This window comes from Panthera pardus, unplaced genomic scaffold (assembly GCF_024362965.1).
Source record: "Panthera pardus isolate Hobbes unplaced genomic scaffold, ASM2436296v1 HiC_scaffold_6, whole genome shotgun sequence".
Lineage (NCBI taxonomy): Eukaryota > Metazoa > Chordata > Mammalia > Carnivora > Felidae > Panthera > Panthera pardus.
In genome coordinates, this window is record NW_026526991.1 from 5,954,131 (window position 1) to 5,981,547 (window position 27,417).

At 60.9% G+C, this 27,417-nt stretch overlaps 1 protein-coding gene across 2 annotated transcripts in view; it reads right to left on the reverse strand.

The window, feature by feature from the left end:
- Positions 1-3,624: 3,624 nt before the first annotated feature.
- Positions 3,625-27,417, reverse strand: part of PHF21B (PHD finger protein 21B) — an 88,864-nt gene continuing 65,071 nt past the window's right edge. For both annotated transcript variants that reach the window (XM_019447158.2, XM_019447159.2), the window contains exons 3-13: positions 27,279-27,371; positions 24,681-25,031; positions 22,416-22,556; positions 12,679-12,730; positions 12,035-12,111; positions 11,077-11,131; positions 9,403-9,425; positions 7,366-7,524; positions 6,062-6,137; positions 5,640-5,743; positions 3,625-4,697 (exon numbers count right to left, since the gene is read on the reverse strand). In XM_019447158.2, coding sequence (XP_019302703.2) covers positions 4,479-4,697; positions 5,640-5,743; positions 6,062-6,137; positions 7,366-7,524; positions 9,403-9,425; positions 11,077-11,131; positions 12,035-12,111; positions 12,679-12,730; positions 22,416-22,556; positions 24,681-25,031; positions 27,279-27,371 — 1,350 coding nt within the window. In that variant the 3' untranslated portion in view covers positions 3,625-4,478. The remainder of the gene's footprint in view (positions 4,698-5,639; positions 5,744-6,061; positions 6,138-7,365; positions 7,525-9,402; positions 9,426-11,076; positions 11,132-12,034; positions 12,112-12,678; positions 12,731-22,415; positions 22,557-24,680; positions 25,032-27,278; positions 27,372-27,417) is intronic.

The following is a 27,417-nucleotide window of genomic DNA, read 5'->3' on the forward strand; positions in this document are numbered from 1 at the left end:
CCCAGGACGAGTGACTGTGACCTTATTTGGAAACGGGATGGCTAAGTTTGTGTGAAATCATGAGGGTGGGCCCTGGTCCGGTGTGACCTTGCCCTCGCAGAAGAGCCGCTCTGCCAGAGACCCACGCACGGGACAAAGCACGGGAACGGGGGGCAGAGATGGGGGTGATGGGTCTACGGGCCAGGGAACGCCACAGCTCGCCAGCAAGTTACAGACAGAAAGTGACAAGGACACAGGGGGAGACGGCCACCCAGGAGCTGGGAGCCTGCGACAGCTTCTGTCCCCCAGTCCCAGGGGGAACCAGCCCAACTGGCAGAGAATTCATTTCTGGTGTTTAAACTGTGTGGTCTTGGGAGCAGGGGCGGTGGGGGGGGGGGGGGTTCATCCACATTTGGAGGGAATTCCTGTCCTGCTCTGAGGGTCCTGGACAACCCCCCCCCCCCCCCCCCGCCACCCGTGCCTAAGCCCCTGCCTTTCGTGGTGGGAGCAAGGGCTCCCTGGAAACCCCCGTGGGATTGGAGGGCAGGGACAAGGCGGAGCGTGGACCCACCCCCTCTGCAGCTGCAGGGGCTCAGGCAGCCCGGTCTCTCCAGCTTCCTGCCCCCACCCTCCACCCTCGGGGGCCGAATGGGCCTGGCAGCTGGACTGGGAGCCGGGAGCCTGCGGGGACCAGGTCCTGAACCAGGATGGAGGCAGCCCGCGGCCTGGCAGCTGCTTCTCGAAAGGCTCCTTCACTTAGCCCGCGAGTATTTACCGAGCTCCTGCTTCCTGCGTGTCAGGCAATGTTTTAGATGCTGGGAATTGGTGAGTAAAAGCGACCAAGTTCCTTGCATTTGTGAAGCAAAGGCAAAAAGGTGAATCACAGAAAGTTGTTAAAGCCTAAGGAACCAACAGGGAAGGAGAGGAAATGGCAAGTCTTTGGGTGACCGGGCGCAGCTGCACGGAGGGGGGACGGTGGTCGACTCCCTAAGCGAGTGCAAGTGGGGGAGCCAATCGAAGAGACAGCTGGGCACGCCGGGCAAGGACACGTGCAGCCTGTGCAAAGGCCCCGTGGCAGGAGCATGCCGCGTGGGTTCCAGGTAGAGCAGGGAGGCCGTGTGGGCTGGAACACGGCGAGGAAACTGGAGAGAGGCAGGAATGTGGCAAGCGTGGCCCTTGTAGGGCTTGAGCTGTTGCTGGGCAAGATGGGCCGTGAAGCGGGGTTTCGGCAGAGGCCTCGTCCTGCTAGCTGCTGGCTCGAGAACCGACGGCAGCGAGATGGGGGAGGAGCACGTGGCTGCGGTAATCCCGGTGAGGCGGTGGGCTGAGACCCACCCAGGTGACGCTGGCGTGGGTGGGGCACACGGCCACCTCCCGCGTGTATTCCGAGGGCACTGCCGATGACCAGGGGCGGAGGGTGAGGCCGCTGGGGCGCTAGCCCGTGTTATCGGAAGGTGGCATCTCCCGGACACAGGACACGAGCAGGGGAGCTGGCCTGGCGGGGACAGACGCTTGCTGGTGCCCAGTGCGCTGGGGTCCGTGGCAGAGGCCCAGTCCGCAGGTAAGAGTTGGGAGCGGCCAGCATAGACACGGAAAACCAGGAGGCGGGACGAGGTCAGCCAAGGAATTCGGGAGCAGAGAGGTCAGAGCACAGACCGGGAGACCGGGGCTCTCGGGCATTCAGCGATTAGGCGGAAGAGAGAAACTGGAAAAAACAGGCGAGCGGGGGAGGGGGGTGGGGGGTGGGGGGTCCCGGAGTCTCCTCCAGCAGGAGGGCCAATGTGTCACCCGCTAGGCCTGGCCACAGGAAGGTCACTCCTGACCCTGAACTGGGCAGCTCCAGGGGAGCAGAGGCAGCCTGACTGGAAAGGACCCCAAAAGGAGGGAGGAACATAAGGAACTCAGAGCAAGGGGGCTCTGAGTCCCCCAGCCAGGAGGGCGAGGGGCTCCCCGGGGCTGAGACTGGCCGGCTTTTGGGGGGGGGGGGGGAGGGGTGTGTAGGGGGTGGTGAGGGACCTTGTGGCTGGGGGTCGGGCAGAGAGGCCTGCCTTGAGTTCTAGGCCCCGCCCAAACCATGTGATTCTGGGCCAGCCTGGAAACCGGACAGGACTGTCGGGGCCCCCGGCCAGGTGGCCCAGCCCTCCCCTGTCTCTGGGCACATCGCTCAGTCCTGGGGCTCCAGTCGGCCGTCACTTCGTATCTGATCCCACCCTCGGCCACATCTGGGTTCCTCCTCACCTGACTGAGCCTCCCGGAGGCCCCTGGAGCTAGGACGTGGCCGGGGAGGGGGGGGGGGCGGTCTGGCTCCCCAGTTTGGCCGCCCTCTTGAAAGGCCAAGGACTAAGCCCCAGGGTGGCGGCGGGACCTCGTGTGGAACAGAAAAGGCAGGTGCTGTCGATGGGCGGAGAGAAGCAGGAACGAGTGAGGGAGCGGGGTCCACACCGCACAGCGCCTGGCCTGGAGGGTCTCTGCCGCTTGACAGCCTCCGCCTGGTCCCAACAGGCGCACCTGCCACCTCTGGGGGGTGCCCACGAGCTCTCTGCTGCCCCCCTCGCTGGGGGCGGGCCCGCGGCAGGACCCCGCCCTTCCACCTCCGCGAGTCTCCCCGCCCCATGTGCCCCCGGAGGCCTCTCTGCTGACGGCACGGTAACGAGAAGCACACGGCTCTGAAATCATCAGTTGCGTTTAATGCATCCTACAGAAGGGAAACTACACGGGCATATTTAAGACAAACACTTTTCTCTATCCTCACTATCCACTGGACGGTCCTCCGTGGTCCAAAACACTACGCCTCGAGACACGTCGGCAGCTACCCCTCCCGGGTCCAACCTCTCACATCCTCCCATTACGTTTTTTTTTTAAAAAAAAATGGAATCCGATCCACCCAAGAAGAAAAACGAACCAACGGAAAGGAACCTGAAGACATTTACATCGCAAGCCACGCGGTGACGCCCAATTGGCATCTAGAGTAACCAATATAGAAGACGTGTGTCTCACAGCTCACTTTGTTCATCAATAAAAGAATATAAAAATCTTGTTCAACCCAGTGTTGAGTGTATTAAAATAGATCTGTATCGTACAGCACAGTTTCTCCCGGAGTCGAGAAAATGACAGGAGGGACCACGGCAGCCCGTGGGATCCTGGCCAGCCTCCCTGCTCTGCACTTGGCGGTGCGCGTGTGCGTGTGTGTCTGGGGCCGCGTGTGCACGCACGCCCGTGTGTTCGATGCAGCGCGGCACCGTGTGATATGCTGGGGTGGGAGCCCTGCGGCTTCCCCGACGCCCATCCCGTTGTGCTAGGTCCCTCGGGACCGGAGAAGCCGGAGGCGGGGTGTGACAACCCAGCCCAAGACTTGGGAGCCCTTTTAGGACGGCTCACTAACTCAAGGAGGCAGCAAGAAAAGGGACTCTCGAGTCTCCAAAGGCCAAACCCTCCAGAGGCCACGGCCCCCTCTCCCTCCCCACCCTCTCTCCCCGCCCCCCAGCCTCCTTCTGAAAGAACCCTCTGGATCTCTCCAGGTTGGGAGTCCCCCAGGAAGGGCTTTTGCATTCGTACCTTGCAGGTGAGACTACCGTAAGCGGGAAGAGAAGTCAGCAAGCATCCCCCCCCTTCACATTAAATAGCTTACAATAAAAACGCCATACAAAAATGTAAAGTTATTTTTTGGCATAGTGTCTGTACTGGCAAGAAAAGAGGAGTGGAACACTTGATCGGCTCTTCGAGGGGAGAACGGAAAAGGCTTCGGTCGTAAGTTGAAGGGTTCAACCCCAAGCAGAAAACCTGCCACGTGCCTCCCCTGCGTGTCTGCAGCCCCATCTTGCCCAGAAAACTCCACGAGAAACACACATCGGTGGCAAAAGGAGTCCAAACGGTCAGCTAAGGGCAGGAGCCTCGGGGGCACGCGGGGACCCTGGCAGGTGGGTACCGCGGCGTCCCTGGAGGGACCCACAGTGTAGTTTCTTTCAAGTTCAACAGCTGTGACTCTTAATATGCTAATAATACTGACTGACAAGGGCCCGCGATCCAGAAGGCGCTGGAGCCCTGCGGCCTCGAGCCCCGAGCCCCGGGCCCCTACCTAGATTCGCTACCCACTGCTCGTCCCAACTACCCCTACTACTCAGCTAGGTCCCCGGCTCCCCTCCCAACCTCTCTCTGCCCTTCTCTCCCCCGGGGGCAGCACGAGGCCGGGGAGACAGCTGTGCCTGGAAGCCAGGGGCCCGGGCCAGCCCCCCAACGGCCGGGGGACCGACTGTGCGCCCGGCCGTCTCGCGCCCACCTGGCCTCCTGGGGTCCCGTCCGCACGTGGAGGGTAGGACTGCATCCCAACCCGTCCCGGTTCCTTCTCCCCTTCTCTCCTCCGTCTCTCTCTCTCTCTCTCGGTCTGGTTTTAGTTTCGTCTGAAATTCATAGTGTTTATGAATTAAGGCGGACAGAACCCTCAGGTCTGGTGAGCGGGGGTCCCAGGAACCTTCCGTGGGTGTGAAGCCGGTCCCTCGGGGTCAGTTGTGCCCCTGGGGCTGCTGGAGGGCGGGGTGCATGGCTGCTGCCGAGGGCTTGGTCCAGGGCCCGGCCAGCAGCGGGGCGGGGCCGGTGGTCGTCATGGCAACTTGCAGCACCTGCTCGCCCTGTATCAGTCTCAGGAGGGCCCGCAGGCGGTCCAGGGATGTCTGGGTGCCCCTCTGCCGGGCCAGCAGGCTCGTCTTAAGCTCTAGGCATTTCTGTCAGGGGGAGAGGGGGGCAGGGGGAGGCTCTCAGAATCCAGCCGTGCAGGCGTCCCGGGGCCACCGCCCTCTCGGCCCCTCTCCCCCTACAGCTCCTCCCCTCCACTGCGGGGGCCCGAAGGACGCCGGCCAAGGGCCTCCGGCAGCGCAGGAGGAATCCGTTTTAGAGTTCAGGGCTAGGAACGGTGTGCCTGTGCCAGAGTGTGGAACGTTCTCCCTCGTGGCTGTGGTGCCGCCTTGCTGACCACGTCTACCCCTCCTCCTCCTGGAGGAGGCTGGGGCCGGTTCAGCCTCAACGACAGCACCTGCAGGAGACCTGCGGATTGCCAGCCCGCTCTCTGCTCTGCTCCCGCCTGCCGTGCTCTTGCCTCTTCGTGGGCTCTCTACGTGTCACGTGCGTGAGGCAGCCAGGACGGGCGCGCAGGCTACAGCATCAGCCATCTGCTGCTCGGGGAAACCGCTCCCACCCCCTGAAACTGTGTCCCGACTCCCAGATAGGAATGATCAGAGAGCCTCTGCCCGGGCTCCTGAGAGATTAAATGAGATACCGCCTTTAAAGAGCTTCGCTAGGGCCTGGCACCGCCCTCACCGCCATTATCCCCTCCACGACCTCAGCCATCGCCACCACCACCGCCGCCACCATCGTGACCATCACATTATCACGACCACCACACTCCAGGAGGGAAATCATCACGTTCACATCACGCACGAAGCGCCCGAGGCTCAGAGAGCTTTGCCAGAGTCAAAGAGCTAGGAAGGAGCCTAAGCCCAACCGCTCAAGACTGAACGTCGAGCGGATCAGAGCCGCGCTCCGCCTCGCGGAGCGACGTCCGTGAGTCCGTCTTCTCCGGGGGCCTCAGGGACGGGACAGCGAAACCCTGGCCTTGTATCCCGCGGCCGTGAGGTCCCCCAGCCCCCTGACCCGCACGCCCAGCGCACCTTCACTGCCGAGGCCAGGCGCCGGTCACACTCCTCCAGCTGCCGGAGCTCGCTCTGCAGCTCGCTGCCTCTCTGTAGCAGCTTCTGCTTCTCCTCTACCTTGACTAGGAAAGAGAAGGCCAGGTGAGCCAGCAAACTAGGGGAGCAGAAAGGCCGGGCCGTGGGCGAGCGGGAGGAGCACAGAGAACCCGCGCCTACGGGCCGTTCTGGCCACATCCTCCCGCAGAAGCCAGTGGCCCTGGCTGAGGACGCGGGGACTGGAGATGACCCCCCGCTCCCCCCCCCACGGTGATGGCCCTGCACGCTGCACCGCTCCCAGGGTCCCTCCGCGCAGAGCCCTGGCTAGGAATGGCTGCGGATGGGCCCGGGGCGAGCCCAGGGGACGGGGTGGGGTGGGAGGGAAGGGAGCAAGACCGCCTTACCTGTCTTGTGGGTGACGTAGGAGTGCACAATGGCCAGCATCCCGGACCAGGGCACGCCACCGTCTTTCTTTAAGGCCTAGAGGGCAGATGGGGGAATGAACAAGCAGACGGGCCAGAGCCTGCCTCGGTCTGGCCGCGCAGCGCTGGGGGGCGGGAGTGGGGGCAGCAAGGCTTCCTGAGCTGCGGGTTCCTCAGCTGGGACGGGAGGGAGCCCGTCCCTCCTGCCTCACGATCTGGCTCCCAGAGCTCCCCGAGGACAGGAGCCTGCGTATCGCCAGGGCCCCAGACCGTGCCGGCGGGGAGGGGGTTCTGATTTTTCCTGAATGAATGAATACGTGAATGACCACTGGGGTGTTCTCCCCTTGTGCTGGGCAGCCCCAGGCCAGCCGGGGGGGCAGATCGAGTGCCCGGTGAGGCCCCACCATCATGCCGAAGTGGGGAACAGAATCCCGTTCCCTCTGTCTTCCTGCAAAGAGCCGCGACCCCCCGGGCAGTCACAGTGCAGGGGCTGGTGGCACAGTGACATAGGGCCCACTGTACCCACCCTGTCCCTGGGTTATTCTGCCTACAGTTTTTCTCAGGGAGCTGATGATTCAACTATACAGCTGCTATGAAGCCTAGCGTTCTCTCTCTTTTTCCTTTTAAACTTAATTCCATACGGTGAACAAGTCCAAAGAATCGCAAAACCTTTGCAAAGATCATTTTCAATGACCACACAACATCTCACTGAGTGCACCCACTGGAAGTAATTCCACTGTCTCCTGCTGCTTTGAAGTAGGCTGTGTCTTGCCTTTGTGAGCAAGGGGCGAGGGGCTTCTTTGTGCCCAGAATCCTATCTGTATTTGGATCATTTCTTTGGACCGCGTTCCCCAAAGCTAGATTCTGGGTTTAAAAGATACACGCGCTTTTGAGGCTCGGATAAAATTCTGCAACGTCCAAGAGTGCCTGCCTCACCACATCGCCACCGGAGGGGAGTCTTACTGTTTTTTTGAACCCGATTGGTTTTCATTCGTGTGTCAGCAGGGAGATGGGACCTGCCAAGTCAGTGCTATCGTTGTGGTCTGTGTTATCAGTCCAGCTCCACCCGGGAAGGAGTTCTGAGGCCAGAGCTGGAGTCACTGGGTCGTGCCGAGGCGGAGAAAGCCTCTCCCACGCCGGCCCCTCTGGTCGCCCCTCCGCGGCCCGACCCGACCCCAAAACACAGTGTGAGCAGCTGCAGATGTTGTGCGGAGGGTCCCCGGGTACGGGGAGAGAGGCAGGGTGGGGGTGGGAGGGCCGGCCGCCCCGCAGCGCAGCCTCCTTACCTTCTGCTGGCACTTGGGACACACCCACACGCCCTTGGGCGCGGTCTTGAGGGGCGGGTCCAGGCAGCTGAGGTGGTAGGCCCCCGGGCAGGTGCCGCAGGGCTGCAGATTGGCCCCTCGCTTGCAGGCGGCACAGTGCTCGTCGTGGGTGATCTCATTCTGAAAGAGAAGGGGGGGGCGGGAGGCGGGTCAGTGGGGGGTGAGGGGTGGGGGCGGGGGTCCAGGTCAGCTGGGCTGGGAGGGAGCCGGACCCAGCTTCCGCCAGCGTTTCTCAGCAGCTCTGGGAGAGAGAGGGATAAGCCCGGAAGCCGGGAGGAGGAGGCGGCCAGACGCGGGACTCTAGGGCATCCCCCAGGCCACGTTTACTAGGGGTGAGGGTCGGGTGGGTGTGGCCCCCGCATGAGACCTGGTCCCCAGGTGCAGGTGGCGGGGCAGGCGGTCCTGCCGTGGCTTAGGAAACGGTCCCCCTCGGGTCCACACCGTACCCCACGTCGGGGGTGGGGGGCAGGCCAGCGCTCACCACGCGTCCCTCCCACACGGTTTTCCTGCACGCGCTGCCTCGGGAGGCCCGGATTCACGGCGCTCTCCAGGCCCCTTGATGGAGCCGCAGCCCGACCTGGCACCTCCGGCCTCCCGTGTGGGTTACTGCGCCCCTGTTTCTGCCTCTGTAATGTGGGCTAGTGACACCCGCCCCCCCAGGCCACCGGGAAGACTCGAGAGGAGAGGGCACCCCAAGCGCAGTCCAGAAGGAGCCTGGGAAAGGGCAGCTCCCTCTTTCCTTGGGACAAAGGAACTTCAAATGTCCCTTGTGGAGTCGTCGTCATTTGGTCATTCAGCCTCCACTTACACACCTGCGGGGACAGGGGGCTCACTGCCTTTCCAGCCAGCCCGCTGCCCGGTGCACAGCCCTGACCGAGAGAGGAGCTTTTCCTAACGCCCTGCTTCCCGTGACCTGCAAAGTCTGAACGGTTTTCCACCACCCGCTAGAAACCCTTCTCCGTGCAAGCGACGTCGCTTCTCTACCTGTGTGTCAGCGGCAGCTTCCGACTTCAGAGCTGCAAGGGACCAGAGGGCTCCCATCGGGAACGACCCAGGCCACGAGGACACTGGAGCCCAGGCCGTCCACGAGGGAGGGGGTAGCAGACCAAGGGCCCAGGGAAGGTGAGCCACTCGCCCGAGACCACTCAGGGAGCTGGAGCCAGAAGCAGGGCCAGCATCGGGGTCTCCCGCCTCGAGGCCAAGGCCCCTGCGGGACTCTGGGGTCTGCAGAAGCGAGGCTCAGGCTCCAGGCGTCTCCTGTGCTCACGCTGGTCGGGCACAGGTGGCTGTGGACGGGCACGGCAGGCCACCAGCCCTGATCCGTGATGCTACAGGGTTCTGGTGGCAAAAAGCCCGGAATGATCGGAGTTTATACCCGTCACCTGCTGCTGCTTAGTGGCTTGGCCATTCTAGGCATGTAGGGACTAGAAAATTCTTTTAGGACGAGATCCAAAACTTACTTAAAAAAAAAGAAAAGCCACTAAATAAATTCTGAGGCCATGCCTGCACATGAGGTCACGGCCAGCCTGTGTCCTGGGAAGCAGGGACGTGGTCTGTGCACGGGGGATTGGGGTCTCACAGGATCACAGAAACGGAGCCGTGAGGGCTGAGACCCTGGGGGTTACTAAGTCTAGACCCTCGTGAGGTGGACAGTGAGAAACGGAGGGGACCCACTGCACCTAGCGTCACACTGGGGCCGAGAAGAGCCAGGTAGGGCCCGGCTGGCAGCCCTGGGATCAGCTGCCTCCACCTGGGCCTCCTTGGCTCCCGGGGTCCCTGCGTCCTCAGCTCGTGCTTGAACCCTGTGGGCTGGCCCTGGGGTGACGCCTAATGCACCATGCGGGCTGGACGACGGCCGACGTGTTGTCGCAAAGCTCTCGGCGCTGAGGACGGAGCCTGCAGCCCCTCTACTCGGCTCCCGCCTGCCAGGAGCCCCCACACCTGGACCGTGGAAACATGCCCCACCCCGCCCAGGCGTGACAGCGAGGGGACACGTACCTTCCAGCAGGGGTCCTCATTGGCTGGCACAGGGAAGAAGGGCGGAGAACATGTTAGTGGGCATTGGTTGAGCGCCGATCAGGACTGGAGGCCACGAGGCCCAGTACGGGCGGGGGGTTCTCACCCAGGGCATGACGGGAGCATCACTGGACCCGGGACACCCGGGTCTCACCTGGGACACTTGAGTCTCACCCAGGGCATGATGGGAGCATCACTGGACCCGGGACACCCGGGTCTCACCTGGGACACTTGAGTCTCACCCAGGGCATGATGGGAGCATCACTGGACCCGGGACACCCGGGTCTCGCCTGGGACCTGATGGGAGCATCACTGGACCCGGGACACACGGGTCTCACCCGGGACGTGTTGGGAGCATCACTGGACCCGGGACACCTGGGTCTCACTCGGGATGTGATGGGAGCATCACTGGACCCAGGACACCTGTGTCTCACCCGGGGCATGATGGGAGCATCACTGGACCCGGGACACCCGGGTCTCGCCTGGGACCTGATGGGAGCATCACTGGACCCGGGACACACGGGTCTCACCCGGGACGTGTTGGGAGCATCACTGGACCCGGGACACCTGGGTCTCACTCGGGATGTGATGGGAGCATCACTGGACCCAGGACACCTGTGTCTCACCCGGGGCATGATGGGAGCATCACTCGACCCGGGACACCCGGGTCTCACCTGGGATGTGACGGGAGCATCACTCGACCCGGGACACCCGGGTCTCACCCGGGACTCTTGAGTCTCACCCGGGGCATGATGGGAGCACCACTGGACCCGGGACATCCGGGTCTCACCTGGGACACTTGAGTCTCACCTGGGGCATGACGGGAGCACCATTGGACCCGGGACACCCAGGTCTCACCCGGGACCTGACGGGAGCATCACTGGACCCGGGACACCCAGGTCTCGCCTGGGACACTTGGGTCTCACCCGGGGTATGATGGGAGCATCACTGGACCTGGGACACCCGGGTCTTGCCCGGGACACTTGGGTCTCACCCGGGGCATGATGGGAGCAGCACTGGACCCGGGACACGACGGGAGCACCACTGGACCCAGGACACCTGGGTCTCACCCAGGGAGTGACAGGAATAAGGGTCTCTGCCCCGGTCATGGCCAGGACCCACCATGGGACAGGCAGGGAGCTGCCGAGGGGAGGGACCCATCATTCCGGGAGCCTCTCAAGGTGATTTATTTTCGACCGTTTTTTCCCCCCCATAACCACCCACCCTCCTTCCAGTAAGCGATGCCAAACCACACATTTAATGATCACAAAAAATGGCTTTCCTCTTAGTTTCTGGGTCAGGGCTGTCCGCACATGACGCTGTCCAGTGGGAAGCTCAGCTTCGGTGTGTACGGGACAGTTTACAAACCGCGGTCACATCCAGCCCTTACGTCGTCACCCAGCTCCGAGCCCCGGCACCGCCACCGCCACCCGCCCTCCTCCTCCCTACAGACGACGACAGGGCGAAGGGGGCCGGGGCGTGGCGCTGGAACGCACCATCCGCCGGAAACAATTGTCCCGGCCGCGGACGGGCCAGCCCAGCCCCACGGAGGCCAGGAGCGGAGGGCCACCAAAGCCACCAGAGCCACCAAAGCCGACCTGGCCCCCGGCCCCACAGCGGCCGAGGCAGGAGAAGCCACGCCCCGCAGGCACTTACCTCTTGCTGTGAGGAACAGGGGGGTGTTGAGATAGTTGGATGCCAGCCGTTTCCTCTGCAGGGGACACAAAAGAAAAACCGTCTCGCGGGGAGCCCTCCTCAGTGACCCTGCCCCTGCCCAGGGCGTACGCGGGACAGACTCCCCACCCAGGGCTCCAGAGGCAGAAACAGGGATGGACACTGGGGCTGCAGGGCAGGGGAGGGGCGGGCTGGCGTCAGCAAGGGCTCTGCCCTGTGGCAGGCGTGGAACCCGTGCCCGCTCCCCACCGATGCGTCCGCCTCACTCGGGAGGGACGAGTGGGGGACCCCGAATCGGGGCCAACCAGTAATAAGCAGCCACCAGGTTCCCCGTCCGTCTGCCTCCTGCACCTTGTCAGCTGGCTCTGGGGTCAGGTGGGGAGACGAGGGTGTGAGGGACTCGCTCCCCAAACCTCACTTCTTGGCACGGGGCCCAGGAACCCTCGGTACAGGGTCGTCCCCGGCACCACACATCGTGGAGACGCGGAGGCTTCCGGAACGTTCCGAATGGTGGCTTCAGCCACAGGCCGAGAACACACGACCGACTTTGCACCCGCCTCCCCCGTCGCGGTGGGGCTGTGCTCAGAGCCAAGGGCGAGGCCCCCGTGGCAGGGCCGCTCGTGGAGCCACAGATGTGTCCAGGGCTCAAGGGTCACGGCTGGGAGGCGGCTCCTGATTCCTTAACCAGGTCATCTCTGGCCCTGGCCACAGACTGGGGACACTGGGGTGTGGCTTCGCGCACAGCGCGGGGGACGGTTTCATCAGTGAGCACGGCAGAGGGAACGGGGCCCTTTGGTCCAGACAGCGGTCAGCACCTCCTTGCGTGGAGGCCAAGGAACAGCTCAGTGACATCCTTCCAAAAGGGCGCAGTGCTCGGGACACCATGGGCGGGGCGGGGGGGGGGGGTTCCCTCCGCAGGTGCAGAGGGCGGGTCCCTCACCTCGGTCTCCAGGAGGCCGCTGTAGGCGGGATTGGCTGTGCTTCTTCTCTTCCGCTCTTGGCGCTTGCTCTGGATTTCTGGAAAGACACAGACACAGCAGTTACTGGGTCCTTCCTGCCCCGGGAACCCTGAACCCTTCCGCTGCAAGCCCTGGGCGGCCCCGTCCCCTCCTGCCCGGCATCCGCGCCCCAGAGTGGCCCCGGCACGGCTCCCTCTGGGGCAGACAGAGGTGCTGGCTTCCGGCTGGAGGGTGGCGGGTACCCACCGACAGTGCCGGTCCCCCGTGTGCCATCCCCCAGCCCGGGGCCGCCTCTCTCAAGAACCCTGAGATCATAACCCGGGCCGAGGTCGGACGCTGAACCGACTGAGCCCCCCACCCCAGGCGCCCCCAGGAGGGCTATTTACAAAAACCGTAGTAACAGTCACGAGTCTATCAGCAAAGCACCGTTAACGCAGCCCTCACACCCGTTCTGCCAAGTTGTGCGGGGAGGCAGGGGGAGCAGGGAGGCTCTCCCTCTCTCTGCGCTCACAACCTCCGGCACTTGGGACACACGTCCCCGAAGGGACTGCCGCCCCCCCTGCCGGCTGTCACCCCACGGCGCAGGCCGGTCCCAGCCCAGCCTGCCGCCGTGCGGGGTCCTTACCTTCTAAGTGCTCCGTTGTGACCAGGCCAAGAGCTACCATGAAGGCGATTTTCTAAGAGAGGGAAACAGAGAGGCGTTACCACCACCTTCCACGTCTTTCCAGTCATTCGACAAATTCGACAGGAGCACCTACTCATGGGGCTGGCTGATCTGTCTCGGGTCCCCTTCGTTGCTACCTACGGTCCCCTCTCTGTCCCAGGACCCCATCCAGGATCTCCCGCTGCATTCAGTTGGCGTGCCTCCTTAGCTCCTCTGGGCTGGGCCAGATTTCTCTGGTTTTCTTTGTTTCTGATGGCGACAGTTCTGAGCTTGGGCTGGTCAGGTGTTTCAAAGGATGCCCCTCAGTTAGGATTTGCCTGATGGTTTTCTCATGGTTCGACTGGGCTATGGGCCTGGGGGAGGAGGACCACAGAGGGGAAGAGTCCTGCCAAGCCATCATATCCAGGGCACGTGTTATCAACGTGACTCAGCACTGTGACGTTGCCCTTGACCACCCGGCTGAGGCATCGGTCGGCCTTCTCCACTGAAAATCCCTCTTTCCCCGCCCACACTGTCCTCATTGGCAGGAAGTGGCTGGTCACCACTCACACTTAAGAAGCAGGGAATTGTGCTCCCCGGTAGCCTTTTTTGGCCACGTAGACTAAAAAAAAATTGTACGTAGTAGAATTTAGCAGTATTTTCTTTTTCAGTGTTTCGGTGTTTGAATCTTAGCTACAGACTCTGAGGTTGTAAACCAAGTTGCTTATGTTTTATTTCAATATTTGTAATTTCATTGCTTGCTTTATTTTATTATGACTTTTTAAGTTTATTTATTTTGAGAGAGAGAGAGCAGGGGAGGAGCAGGGGGTGGGGAGAGAGACTCCCAAGCAAGCTGCACCTGTCAGTGGAGAGCCAGCCCAACATGGGGCTTGAACTCACGAGCGCTGAGATCATGACTTGAACCGAGATTAAGAGTCAGACGCTTAACCGACTGAGCCACCCAGATGCCCCTATGATTTTTTCACTTTTTTTAAATCTTCATTTATTTTTGAGAGAGAGAGAGACAGAGTGCGAGCAGGGGAGGGACAGAGAGAGAGGGGGACGCAGAATCCGAAGCAGGCTCCGGGCTCCGAGCTGTCGGCACAGGGCCCGACGCGGGGCCTGAACCCACGAACCGTGAGGTCATGACCTGAGCCGAAGACGGAGGCTTAACCGACTGAGCCACCCAGGCATCCCTGTAACTTTAAAAGGAGGCTCCCCCACCCAACGTGGGGCTTGAACTCACAACCCCGAGATCAAGAGCCACACGCTCTACCGACGGAGGCAGCCAGGCCCCCCTCACTGTTTACATTCAGGTTTATGGGCCGTTGGGAACGTATCCTGGCGCTGATGGTATGAAATGCGGATTCCTTTCAGTCCACATGGCTACTACTCACTTGTTCCAATACCATTTATTGAAACGTCCGTCTTTCCACTTTTCACTGGTTTGAGGAGCCGCTTGAATCATAAGCTAAATGATCACGCGTATCCGTGGTCTGTTTCTGGGCCCCCTGTTCTGTTCCTACCTGTTCGTGAGCTCCCGTGGCACCGTGTCCCTACCTTGGCTTTACAGAACTCTGACGGGATTAGGATCCCTTTCTCTGTGTTCTTCCTGTTCAGGGCTCTCCGGTCCTTCCTGCTTGTTTTTTGCAGGTGAAATTTACAGACCATGAAGGAGCCGGAGGGAGCCCCTTGGCAGCTTTACTGGGATGATGTCAAGACGATAAATTAACGTAGGGCGGGGCGCCTGGGTGGCTCAGTCGGTTGAGTGGCGACTTCGGCTCAGGTCATGATCTCACGGTCCGTGAGTTTGAGCCCCGCGTCGGGCTCTGTGCTGACAGCTCAGAGCCTGGAGCCTGCTTCGGATTCCGTGTCTCCCTCTCTCTCTGACCCTCCCCCGTTCATGCTCTGTCTCTCTCTCTCTCAAAAAGAAATAAACGTTAAAAAAAGAAAAAAAAAATTAAAAAAAAAATAAACATTAAAAAAAATTTTAAAAATTAACGTAGGGCATAATGACAACTTTGTGATACGCAATCTTCCCCCCCAAAACCGTGGTGTGCCTCTCTCTCTGTTCCTCTTCTGCCTTCGGGGGTTTAAACTTACCCTCCAGCGGGGTTTGACTGTTGTCAGCGTGTCTGTCCCTAGATATTTCATCTTTTTGTTGCTACTGTAAATACGGTTACCTGTAAGGCTTCTAACAGGCTGCTCTGTGTTTCTGTTGACGATTATCGATGTTTTGCATTAATACTAAACCCCGCTGCCTCGACAACTTCTGTCTGCGGATTTGTTTTCCTATCATCGATTCTCTTGGGTTTTCCAAATCATTCCAAATAGTGACTGTTTACTCTTCCATTTTTTTACTTCTGTGCTGCTAAAAATAGTTCTCCCCCTCCATCTGTCAGCTTTACGTGATATTCTTTGATTCACTGAAAATCTCAGCTACGACGGAGACTCCCCCGGAGCTCATTCTGCCTCCCACCTTCTCTCACGGCCCCCCCACCCCCGACGCCACGGAGATGAAGCATTTGTACGTGATCGGAGAATGTCCTACTTCAGTTCTGATCTGACAACCTTACCCTTTTTGTTTCACCCCCCGGCTGAGTATTGGAGCCACCCGCCCGAGGGCTGGTGCCAGAGGGGCCCCGGTCTCCTCTGGGCCGGTGGGGGTCGAGCCAGGCCCACGGAACAGCATCTCCCGAGTTCTTAGCAGATTTAAAACCTATCTGGAGGGGGGCGCCTGGGGGTGGGAGGGGGGGCTCGGTCGGTGAAGCGACGGACTCTTGATTTCGGCTCAGCACGATCTCACGGTTCGTGGGATCGAGCCCCGCGTCGGGCTCCGCGCTGACAACACAGAGCCTGTTTCAGATCCTCTGTCTCCCTCTCTCCGCCCCGCTCTCGCTCTCTCAAAAATAAATACACATTAAAAAAATAACAAAACCTTCCACGCGGATGGAGGCTTCCAGTTTGAAGGCCAGCTTGGCGGGACATAAAACCCTAGGCTCTTTCTGTCTCTCCTCAGGATCTTGTCTCGAACTCATGAACCGTGAGATCATGACCCGAGCCCTGAGCCAAAGTCGACGCTCAACCGACTGAGCCACCCTGGCGCCCCTCGCTTTGCTGGATTCTGGTCTCAGATGCCGCGCGGGAAAGCCAAGGCCTGGCTGTTTTCCCTCTAAAGTGACGTGACTGCTTTTGCCCGGACGCCCTCCGGATCCCGCAGGGACCTTCCGGGTCGCGTAGCAGGTGCACACGGCCATCTTCCCCGGTGCCTGGTACCAGGGCCACAGTCCGCGTGATGCGTGCGTAAGTCTTCTTTGATTTCAGTCAACTTTTCTTGAAGTATATATTTAAAAAAAATTTTTTTAAGTTTATTGAGAGAGAACGAAAGAGCGCGAGCAAGCATGTGAACAGGGGAGGGGCAGACAGAGAGAGAGAGAGAGAGAGAGACGGAGAAGGCCAAGCAGGCTCCACGCTGTCAGCGCAGAGCCCCATGGGGGGCTCGATGTGACAAACCGTGACCTGAGCAGAAACCAAGAGTCGGACGAGCCCCCCCAATTCTATTTAAAACACCATGAAGCACCTCCACCCCATGGAAAGTAGGGCCTGTAAACTGTATTCCGGAAGGTGTGGGCTCACGTGAAGGCAAGACTTACAACGTGATTAACACGGCCGTGCAGCCTCCGGAAAGGGGATTGTGGGGTCTCCCAGATGCAGCCGACAGTGGTCCAGGCTGCGGTCTGCTGCCACCTGGCTTGAGCGCTGCTTCGGGGCCCTGGGGCTGGCTGCACGGTGGCAGGGACTCTAGGGACCCCCCTCGGTACCCGCACCGGCCTCGCTGGCCCCACCTGAGCAAACACCACCAACGTGGAGGCCAAGCTCCTGCGTCCTCGCGCCCCCCATGCGGCCTCGCCCTGCCGCCACCCCCGTCTTCCACGGAAGGTAACTCGAGCCACAGTCACTCGAGGACGGGAAATGGCAGCCAAGTGCCTGCCACGATACAGCCAAACCCCCATCCCCGCGGCTGTCGCGGGAAGTGTCTCTTCGTCCGTTTGGCTCCGTAATCCTGGTAGGGCTCCCCGAAGCTGCCACTCCCGTCGTCATATCCTCTCTGCTGGTCTTCGAAGGGATCATTCTTTTTCTTCTTTTTAAAAAAAATTTTTTCAAATGTCTTTTATTTTTGAGAGAGAGAAAGAGAGATACAGAGTAGGAGCAGGGGAGGGGCAGAGAGGGAGGCACAGAATCTGAAGCAGGCTCCGGGCTCCGAGCTGTCAGCACAGACACAACGCGGGGCTCGAACTCATGAACTGTGAGATCATGACCCGAGTCCAAGTCAGATGCTTAACAGACTGAGCCACCCAGGCGCCCCCCATACTTTTTTGCAACTCTGTGCTACATCCCTGGTGGCATATTCCAAAGCACTAATTATCTCCGTTCATCCTGTCTCGTAAGCTTTTTATGAAGTTTATTCGTTTCTTTTGAGAGAGAGAGAGAGAGAGAGCGCACGTGTGAACACTTGGGAGCAGGGGAGGGGCAGAGAGAGAGGGACAGAGAATCTCAAGCAGTCTCCACCCTGTCAACGCAGAGCCTGGCCCGGGGCTCGAACCTACGAACCGTGAGATCATGCCCTGAGCCGAAATCAAGAGTCGGACACTCAGCAGACTGAGCCCCTGAGACGCCCCCGTCCAGTAAGACGTTTAATTTCAACCAATCACCATGTTCCTCATCACCAAGATTTCCAAACGGGTTTGACATTCACCTGATCTCGCTTTATCTTTCATGACATCGTTTGTTCCATTATTTCTTATTTATTCCAAAAAGGGGCTGTTATTCCTTTCTTTTTTTTTTTTTTAACGTTTATTTATTTTTGAGACAGAGAGAGACAGAGCATGAATGGGAGAGGGTCAGAGAGAGGGAGACACAGAATCTGAAACAGGCTCCAGGCTCTGAGCCATCAGCACAGAGCCCGACGCGGGGCTCGAACTTACGGACCGCGAAATCATGACCTGAGCCGAAGTCGGCTGCTTAACCGACTGAGCCACCCAGGCGCCCCATGTTATTCCTTTCTTTAAAACACAAACTTGCCCAAGTACCCCCTAAACAAACTCGTGTGCAAGTCGTGGCTAGACGTCGCCGCAAAACGAAGTCCATCTTGAGGAAATTCACGTGCCACACGTGGACTCTGTCATACTCGGCGTGGACCGCGTCACGTGTTCCAGAATTCTGTCCAGACTCATCTTGGGCACAGCTCCTCCTTCCTGTTCTGTGTTCCCGTTTTTCTCTGCCTCCCTCCTGCTCGCCCCTCTCTTCCCCTCCCTCCCCCTCCCTCCCCCTCCCTCCCTCTCCCTCCACCTCCTGCTTGCCCCTCCCTCCCCCTCCATCCCTCCCTCTCCCTCCCTCCCCTTCCCTCCACCTCCTGCTTGCCCCTCCCTCCCCCTCCATCCCTCCCCCTCCCTCCCCCTCCTGCTCTCCCCTCTCTCCCCCTCCCTCCCACTCCCCAGCCTCAGGCTCAGGTTGGCTCCTTTCCTTCTTGAAGAGCTTATGGGACCCACGCTGCCAGGTGTGAGCTCCCCCCACCTCCCCTGCCCTCCTGGTGGCCCTCACCCGATTCCGGCATTCCGGACCTGCAGCCCGGTGGCCCTAGGGTCCTGCTCACTGCTTGGGCTTCTGGGACCCAGCACAGCGGCCTCTCTGTTGTCTCTTCCTGTCACCGGCTAGTCCCCAGGACCTGACCTTTATTGCCCACCTGCTCGTACCCACAAACGTCTTACATTTTTCCTGAAGCTCGCCCTTCCGGCTTAGCTCTTAAACTCAGGCAAACGACACCCGAAACCAGCCCTCAGGTGATGGCGACGGTCCCGTCAAGACCCAGCCCAGACCTCCAGGACAGTGACAGCCAAGCCCACCTCGTGCCTGTGGAGGTGGACCACGGAGTGACGCTGGAATGACGGGCAATCGCCTGAACCTCGATATGATACCGAAACCTCCCCCCGGAGGAGCCTCAGCCACGTTTACAGGACACGCACCGGGTGCACTGGCAGCTTTTGTCAAGGCGCCCTGTCTCCCTACGATGACAAGCCTTCCCTGTCTACTCATCCTGACCCTAAACCAAAGGCACCCCCCCCCCCCGGGGAGTCAGTGTCCAGAGCTATTCCAAAGCTGACTTTGTGTGCCAACTCCGCCTGGCGCGCCCGTGACTCCCCACGAAATGAACTCGCGTTGGTCCCGTGACGTTCCTACGCTTTTTCTGCCGTTGTTGTGGGTCTGCCGCAGGGGACTACCTCCCAAGTCGGAACCCCGAGCCGCCCCGGATCGGTTTCAAGAAGCGGGGGGTGCCTTGGTGATTTCTGAAGTTTAGGAAGATCCTTCTAGCCACTGGGAGGACAGACAGGGAGGAACCCGTCCAGGGGCAGGAACGGGGGCCGTGGTGACCCGGACGGCGTGGGCATCTGTGCGCACGGGTCCGGCCCAGGGAGGTGGCCGCAGTCAGGGCTCGTGCGGGGCTGGGGCCCCTGCAGTCCTCGTGCTGCTCTGACGGCGGCCAGTGTCAGTCAGGTGCCGCCCGAGGCCAGGATGATGGGCGGCACAGGCAAGGCCACAGCTGTGTCCTAAAGGTGGCCGTGGGCCTCGAGACAGGGCCGAGGGGAGAGAGCCTTGGAGTCATTCCGGGTGCCGGTAAACTCAGCGTTCCCTTCCCTTCAAAACGGGGCTCCGGGCTGCAGGCACCCTGGGCTCACTCGTGCAGCCCCGGGAGCCTCCATTGCCACCAGCCACCCAGGACGCCAGCCCACGCCTCCGGCGAAGCTTCTGGGGCAGGGGCCGCCCTGGCCTCGGGAGCTCTTGCCTCGGGGCTCTTGGTGAACGGGCTCCAAGGGCGCCACAGAGCCCCGCATCGGCCCCGCACAACCGCTCCCAGACCCCGTGTTATAAAAAAGAAAGTTTAATAAGGATTTTTACGCCGGGACGTGTTGTAATTGCCAGTTCTATTTAAGTCATTACACGTATTTACGCTAATTATGTAGTTAAATGTAATTATACTAATTGTATAAATGCACAATAACCGGGTGAGATATACTTTGAGGGAACACAGAGAATCTGCCCGGAAAACCTCCAGGAAGGCTGCGGGTCCCCGTGGGAGGACACAGGGGCGCACGCAGAGGCCGGCCCGGGGCTCACCGTGCACGCAGCAGGCACGCAAACGTCACGGAGGGACGGAACGGAGAGCCTCCTGAGACAAATCGGGCCCGGGGCCCACAGAGGACACCCGGTTATCTCAGCCTCAGTGAATGGTCGACTCTGAATCGAAGCTACTCCCAAAAAGCCAATGGGCGCTCTGGACACGCCAAAGGACAATAATGAAGTCACTCTCCCGCTCAAGGATATTCCACGGCTCCCCACTGCCCAAGGAATGAAGTTGCGCCACGGCAGCCAGCATGCAGGCCCCCCAGGGTCAGGCTCCAACGTCTCTCCGACCCTGGGTTTAGGGTTTCTCACGCACACGTGCCACCTGAGGTCCAAGCGGACCCGCTGGCTTTCCTGGGCCTGCTAAATGCCTTCTCACATCCATGAGATTGTGCAAGCAATGTCCTCTGCACAACACGCTGTCCCTCCTGCCTCTGCCCCGCCCCTCCTCTGCAAAGCCTTCCTCAGTCGTTCCGGGTGGAAACACACGCTCCTTCTCCCTGCACCTCCCACCGCTCTGAATGTGAGCTTCTCTGATGGCACCTGACATTTAAAAAAAAATTTTTTTAATGTTTATTTATTTTTGAGAGAGACAGACAAACAGAGAGCAAGCAGGGGAGGGGCAGAGAGAGAGAGGGAGACACGGAATCCCAAGCAGGCTCCGAGCCGTCGGCACGGAGCCCGACGTGGGGCTCGAACCCGCGAACCGCGAGATCGTGACCTGAGCCAAAGTCGGACGCTTCACCGACTGAGTCACCCAGGCGCCCCGACACTTGACATTTTTTAACCCAAGCTCAAGTCCTGGTGGTCGTGTCGGGAGGAGTGAGTTCCCCCGGGGCCAGGGCTCCAACTGCCCCATCTCCACGTCCCTACCCTCAGCACGGAGCCTGGCACGGAGCAAACTCTTAAGACATGTCCGAAGAGTAAGTGAACGAACGGAAGAAAGGCTGACTTCTTTTGGTAACGACAGCCCGTCGATTTAAAAGAACCAGAAGGGCTCAGGAAATGACAGCTGTCGGCAAGGAAGCGGAGGACGCACCGTCGGTGGGAATGCACACTGGGGCAGCCGCTCTGGAAAACAGTATGGGGGGTCCTCAAAAAACTGAAAACAGAATCACCCTACGGCCCAGCAATAGCGCTACTGGGGATTTACCCCAAGGACACAAAAGTGCTGATTCGAAGGGGCACATGCACCCCAATGTTTATAGCAGTATTACCAACAACAGCCAAGTATGGAAAGAGCCCCGAGCGCCCGTCGACGGATGACTGGATAAAGACGATGTGGTGTGTGCATATACACCGTGGAATACTACTCAGCGATGGAAAAGAATGAAATCTGACCATTTGCGATGACGTGGATGGAACTGGACGGTATTTTGCTAAGTGAAGGAAGTCAGGCAGAGAAAGACGTATCATCTGAGAAACTTACAGATGACCAAGGGGGAAGGGAAGGAAAAATAAGATAAAGACAGAGAGGGAGGCAAACCATAAGAGACTCTCAGATACAGAGAACAAACAGGGCTGGTGCGGGTAGGGGGTGGGGGGGAGGAGGAGGGGAAAAGGGGCGGTGGGCATCGAGGAGGGCACTTGTTGGGGTGAGCACTGCGTAGTGTAGGTGACGAATCGCGGGAATCTCCCCCCAAAACCAAGAGCACGCTGTGCACACTGCACGTTAGCCAACTTGACAATAAATTATTTAAAGAACAACAACAACAACAAAAGAATCACAAGTTGCTGTAGGAGCCCAGAGGGGTCTCTTCTGCCCAGTGAGGTGAGGTGGTCAGGGAAGGCTGCCTGGAGGAGAGGATGTCTGAAGTGAATCTCATCGGACAAACAAATAGGGGGGAAAAGGGGGGTCAGGTGAGGGTAGCCGCATGGAAAAAGGCCCAAAGGGTTGACTTTGGCCCAGGATGGCTGAGGACAGAGGCAGGAACACAAGAATGGTCACCTGCTGTCCCTGAAAGTTAATGAAGAATGACCTTGAATTAGCTGCTGGCCTCTTCCACTCCCTGGTGCAGGTGGCTCTGTGTTAGCCACGGAGAAGGATGCCATTCGTCCCTCCTCCTTCAGGTGGGGGTGGGGGGGGAGGCACTCACGTGCAATTTCTGGAAAGTTCTACAGGAACTTCGGGGAGACATCTGCCTCTCCAGCACCAGCCTCGGCTGCAGCCGGCTTCTGAGGCATTCGGGGTCTTGCTCTGCCCACCGGAGGGCCGTGCGTGTGCGCCGCCCAGAGCAGCCCCGTCCCCTGGACTCAGCAGACCCCGACCCGCGGGATCTTCCCAAGGACGCTGCCAGGAACGCTCCCCACCCGCATCACAGACAAAGACACAGACGGGACCTGCCCCCGGTCACACTGCTAGAAAGCTGGCGGCAGGAAGTGCAAAGCCAGGCGCCTGCTTCTCGAATCCGTGCGAACCTCCGGCCCACAGCGCCACTCCGCGAGCCCATCTGCGAGACGCAAGGCCGAGGCCCAACCCCAGGGAGCTTCTGTCGTCCCTGCCTCCTGCACCGCGCCCTGCCCGACCCCGGCCACCCTACCTCGGGGTTCTCCTGGCTCGGGGGCCGGTCTTCCTTCTTCTTTTTGGTGGCCTGAGCTCCCTGAGATGGCTCCTCCGTGGGCGGCCGCGGCTCCACCGTGCTCTCGGGCTGCGTCTGCGCTTGAGGCTGGATGATGATGACCTGGCAGTGGCGGGGGAGGGGGGAGGGGTGAGGGGGGGAGAACCGGGGAGGGGGAGGGGCCTTGGGAGGCGGGATCACAGCGGACCCGAGGAGGCTCTCGGGCCCAGGGGGCGCCTGCCCCCAGGGTGTGCACCTCCAGCCCACCCTTCACACCGCGAGGAGGGTTTGCGTGAGGCTGGGCCTGGTTTAGGAACCAGAAGGGCCTGGGTTCAGGCCTCCACTAGCCTGTCGCGGCTGTGTGGCCTCGGGGCGGTCACTTTGCTTCTCTGAGCCTCAGCTTCCTCGCAATAAACACCCACCTCCAGGGAGGCGGTGGAGACCCGGGCAGCAGAGACTCAAGAAAGGTTGGTTTCTTTACCCCTACCTCAAACGCAGGTAAACGGAGGCCAGGAGGGCTCAGATTTGCCGTCTGAGGTCATCAGGGGTCTATCTGTCTGCAGGGCCCAGCCTGCCCACTGCCCAGCATGCCCCTGGGGCCCCGGGCCACTGTGTCTGAGGCCCTCGCATCTGGCCTCAGCGGGGTGGGGGCGAGAAGGGGGAGGCAGACTCCAGACCCAGCTCAGTATCGCCCAGAGCGGCCCCCACTCCAGCCAGCTTCCATCAGGGTTCAGGGTAACCGTGTGGTTTGATCGAAGGGTCTGCGGCTGAAAAGTCAGAAAGGGATTCGTGCAGCCCAGCCTCTCCCTCCCTCCCTCCATCTGTGGCTCAACTATTTTATTAATTGTTTTGAGCAGGGGATTGGCAAAGGATCGCTATCTTGCACGGATCCGAGGGAAGGAATTCACCAGGAGCAGCCAGCCAGGGTCTGACCCAAGCCAGGAAGAACCTGAACTTGAATTTCTCCTCCTGAGAACATGACTGTCTCGTGAATTTGGAGCTCCTGAGCAGGAAGAGAAAATGCATTCTGTTTTTTGGCTGGCTCGAGGAGAGGTTCTTTGTTCTCCTTTGTATCACAATTTTAAAACCCCAGAATTCTCGGGATGGGAAAAAAAAAAAGGTCCCTCTTTATATTCGTGGGAGGAAAAACGTTAAGATCCCCAGTAGAAAACAGGGCAAAAAATATCCTCAAGCGAGTCCCGATGAAGGAGACAGGATTCTTGAAAAGTATAGGGGCAACATTCGAGATTCCTAATAACCAAAGGAATTCAACTTTGAACAGCAAGCATCTGTTCGCACCGATTAAACAGCAAAAAGTGTTTAAAGTGGCAGCACGGAATGCTGCTGAGGTTGCAGTGAAAAGGGCACTCATCCCACAAACGCCTGCTGAGCTCCCCCCTCGTGACCGGCCGTGGTCCTGAGGGCCATGTCTCCCCCACCTGACCACGGCTTGTCCTAACCGAGGATCCCCGGGGCTACTGTCCACGGGTGGCAGGGCCCAGAACCACAATACTCCCAGAAATACACCGTGTGCAACCACGTACAGGAGCAGGAAAGTGGGCCACCAGCTCTCAGGCTGGGAATTGGGAGGGACGCTGGCCATCAGCAAGACAGAGGGGCCTTGTGGCAGATCCCGAACTGGGGACAGAGGAAAAGGGGCCACCGAGAAGAAGGGGTCAGAGACCTCGAGCCGCACAAGCACCAAGGAGTTCGGAGAGGGACACAGAGAGGATCTGAGTTTCAGTTTTCAATCCTGCCAAGACATCACGGGTTTTCCTTCCGGGCACCTGGCGTCCCCGAAGGTCCTTGGCTACCCAACGACACCGGCCAGAGACCCATCGTCACCAGCTCCGGCCTCCTCCGGGCACAGATCTCACTGCTCAGTTAATGAGTCCCGTGAATGAAGTCGCTCATTCGCTGCCCAATCATCCTTTTTCCACCGACACTGATGCATTCAGCCACGTGTTTTGGCCACACACCCGCTCGTCCGTGCCGCCCCGTTCACGTGTGGAGCCGTTCCCCTTCGCGCCTCGTTCCCACCACCATCCCTTCCTGCCACCGACTCCCTCCCTCCCTCGCTGGGTCGTTCCTTCGCGCCCCAGGCGCTTGAGCACTGACCCCTCTTGAGACGGCTCATTCGCGCCTCTGTTCACACCCGCTTGGTTCACCGGCCCGCGCGTGGTCACTCCGCCAGCCACCCGCCCGCTCCGTCCGGGCCTCCCGCGCCTGCGGGCACGACACACCCACCTTCTTGTCGGCACTGATGAGGAGGGGCTGGACCACGACGCTGTCGCTGACCACAGACACGGCGGTGCTGGGGGCGATGGCGGTGGCATTGCTGGGGGCGGTGGAGATGATGGCGTAGGCCACCCCGGCGCCGCTCAGGGGGGAGGTGATGGCCGAGGACTCGGCGAGGGCCTGGGGCTGGCTGCTGGGCGTCGGCACATGGCTCACGGTGTTGTTGGCGGTGGGGAGGGCCGGGCTGGGGTTCTTGACGCTGACCACGGTGGCCTTCTGGAACGTGGGGGGCTGCTTGGGTGGCCGGTCCCGGCCTGGGGTGACGGGGAGGCTGTCTGGAATCAGAGTCTTTGGCCTAACCTGGGGAGGGAGGGAAGGACAGTCGCACGGTGGGGCAGACACACAGGCAGGCGGGGTGACGACAGACGCGGAGGAGGGGCGGGCCCCGAACACAGCCGGGACTCGGGAAGGGAGGAGCCCGGGCACGGACGCGGCCGGGCTCAGAGGCCTCCCGGGTGAGAGGCGAGGGGACAGCAGTGGAGAGGCCGCGGGGCCCGGCTCTGGACCCAAGCCCCTTCCGGCTCAACCCAAAACGGTGACGAGCAGGAGGGCGATGGGAAAGCTGCACGTGGACCAGTCGGGTGCCCTCTGGCTCCAGCCGCAAAGCAGCGAGCTCTCCCGGAAGACAGAAGTCCCCACGGTGCTGTCGTTGCCGGGGTGGGGGGGGAGGGGACTGGGAGGGGCCACCGGGGGCTCCCGGCCCCGCTCAGTCTGCTTCGTGATCGGGGTGGGGGCTGCCGCCGTGTCCCCTACGGAAGCCACCGGGCCGGGAGCCACGTCGCGCTCTGCGAGGCCCATGCACGCGGAGTGAAAGCAGGTGCAGGCAGCCACGACGTGGTTCCGGCCAGCGCTCTGGACGGCTCGTCCGGGGCCAGCCCTGCCCCTCCGGGACCCGTGTGGTGCCGGACACGCGCCTCATCCGTGCGCTGGGGGTGGGGAGAAGGCACAACGTGTGCGTCCTGTCAGCTGTCGCCAGCTCCCCTGCTTTCCTGCGACCAGAAACGAGCCTCACGCCAACCCCGTGACATCTGCCCTAGGGCCACCTTCTTAGGGACAAGGAGGCAGAAGAGGGCCTGCCCTGTCTTACCTTACTGGGCCCCCCCCCCACCCCGTGACCGCGTTCTGAAGCAGGTACGTTGGCCTATCCTACAGATGAGCAAATGGAGGCCTGGAGAGGAAGGGACTTCCCCAGGAAGAACAAGGCTCCAGCCGTCGTCAGGGCAGAGGGACGTGCACGCGGGACCTCCACGAGCCTGCCAGGTGTTGGCGTGGGCTGGCGGCGGGCTGGGTTGGCTCCACCCATGCCCTCGTGGAGGGAGGGGTTCGGGGTGGCTCCCACAGGGCTCCGGGACCTTGGGCAGGTCACCTCGGTGCGGCGTGCCCCTCAGTCAAGCTGGCGTCTCGTCCACCTGCTCCTCGCCAGGGCCCGCCAGGGGGCTGGCCTCACTTCTAGTGCCCTGCCCTTCCCCCGCCAGCTGGGCCCTCCCGCCATCGGGGGACTCCCCCAGGCGCGTGATCCTGTCCTGCTGCGTCCTTGGCACGCGGGGTCAGGATCACAGCCCGGCACAAACACCGATTCTGAACGTGAGAACCTCGGGAAGTTTGCTTCTTCTGGTCCTCGCCCGCCTTGGGCCAGCCTGGGGACCCCCATCCTCTTGGGGTGGGGGGTGGACCGGGTGGGCGGGGGTTGGGGCTGGGGGCGGGGGGCCTCCCAGCCGCGATGTCCGTTCAGGTCAAGTTCTGGGCCGCCGGTTCCTCCCAGGTCACTCCGGGTTTGGTCCACACTGGCCAGCTCACACCACATAATCCCAACTCCGGACGGGGGCGAGCCGTGCCCAGGCTGCAGGGGCTGGGCCTCCAAGCCCGAGAACACGGATGCGGGGGACCCCAGAGCTCATGACTTGCGGGAGCCGTCCTCCCCTCTGGGGCCAGCAGTCCTGGCGGGCCACCGGGCACACAACACTCGCTCAACACAGCCGAGCACCGGTGAGCCGCTAGCCTGCACCTGCTCCGTACCAGGACGCCTCTGTGCCGTCCGATTCATCCCCACGGCCACCAAGGAGCCACCTGCACCAGCCCCTCTGCAGCACAGGAGATTCGGTCCAGGAGGGTCGAGAGGCCAGGCGACTTGTCCAAAGTGCGGAGCCCAGGCACGGACTAGCCGAGCACCTCGCTGCCTCCCCGAATGAATCATCTTGGGCAGAGTTTCTCGCGCTGCTTTAACTGTGACCGAAACGCCTGTGACCTCGCGACCCGGTCCCGACACAAGGGATTCGAGAAACAATGCCTTTGGTGCATCTTGCTCCGTTCTGTCCTATTCTAGTCCAGCCTCGTTGATTCCGTGAAAAAAGAAGTAGTCCTGGTCACGACCCACTAGAAGGATTCTGCAATCCCTCACTGTCGACACTGGGTCTACTCAGAACGTCCGTCTCCTCCTCTCACAGGCAGGAGAGGCAGGGGAGGGAAGGGACGGGAGCACGTCCTCGGCGCCAGAGGGGCTGGGGACAGACAGACAGACTCTCTGGGGCCCACCTGCGAGCTGCTTACCTGAGGTAGCACGGCCGCTCCTTGTCCGGCCAACCTCTGCAAGGAGCTGACCTGAGGACCCGTGACAGGCACTGCAGTGATGGTTCCCAAAGCCTGCAAGACAGGAGAGGGCGCTGAGCCAGGACCACGGGGACACGGC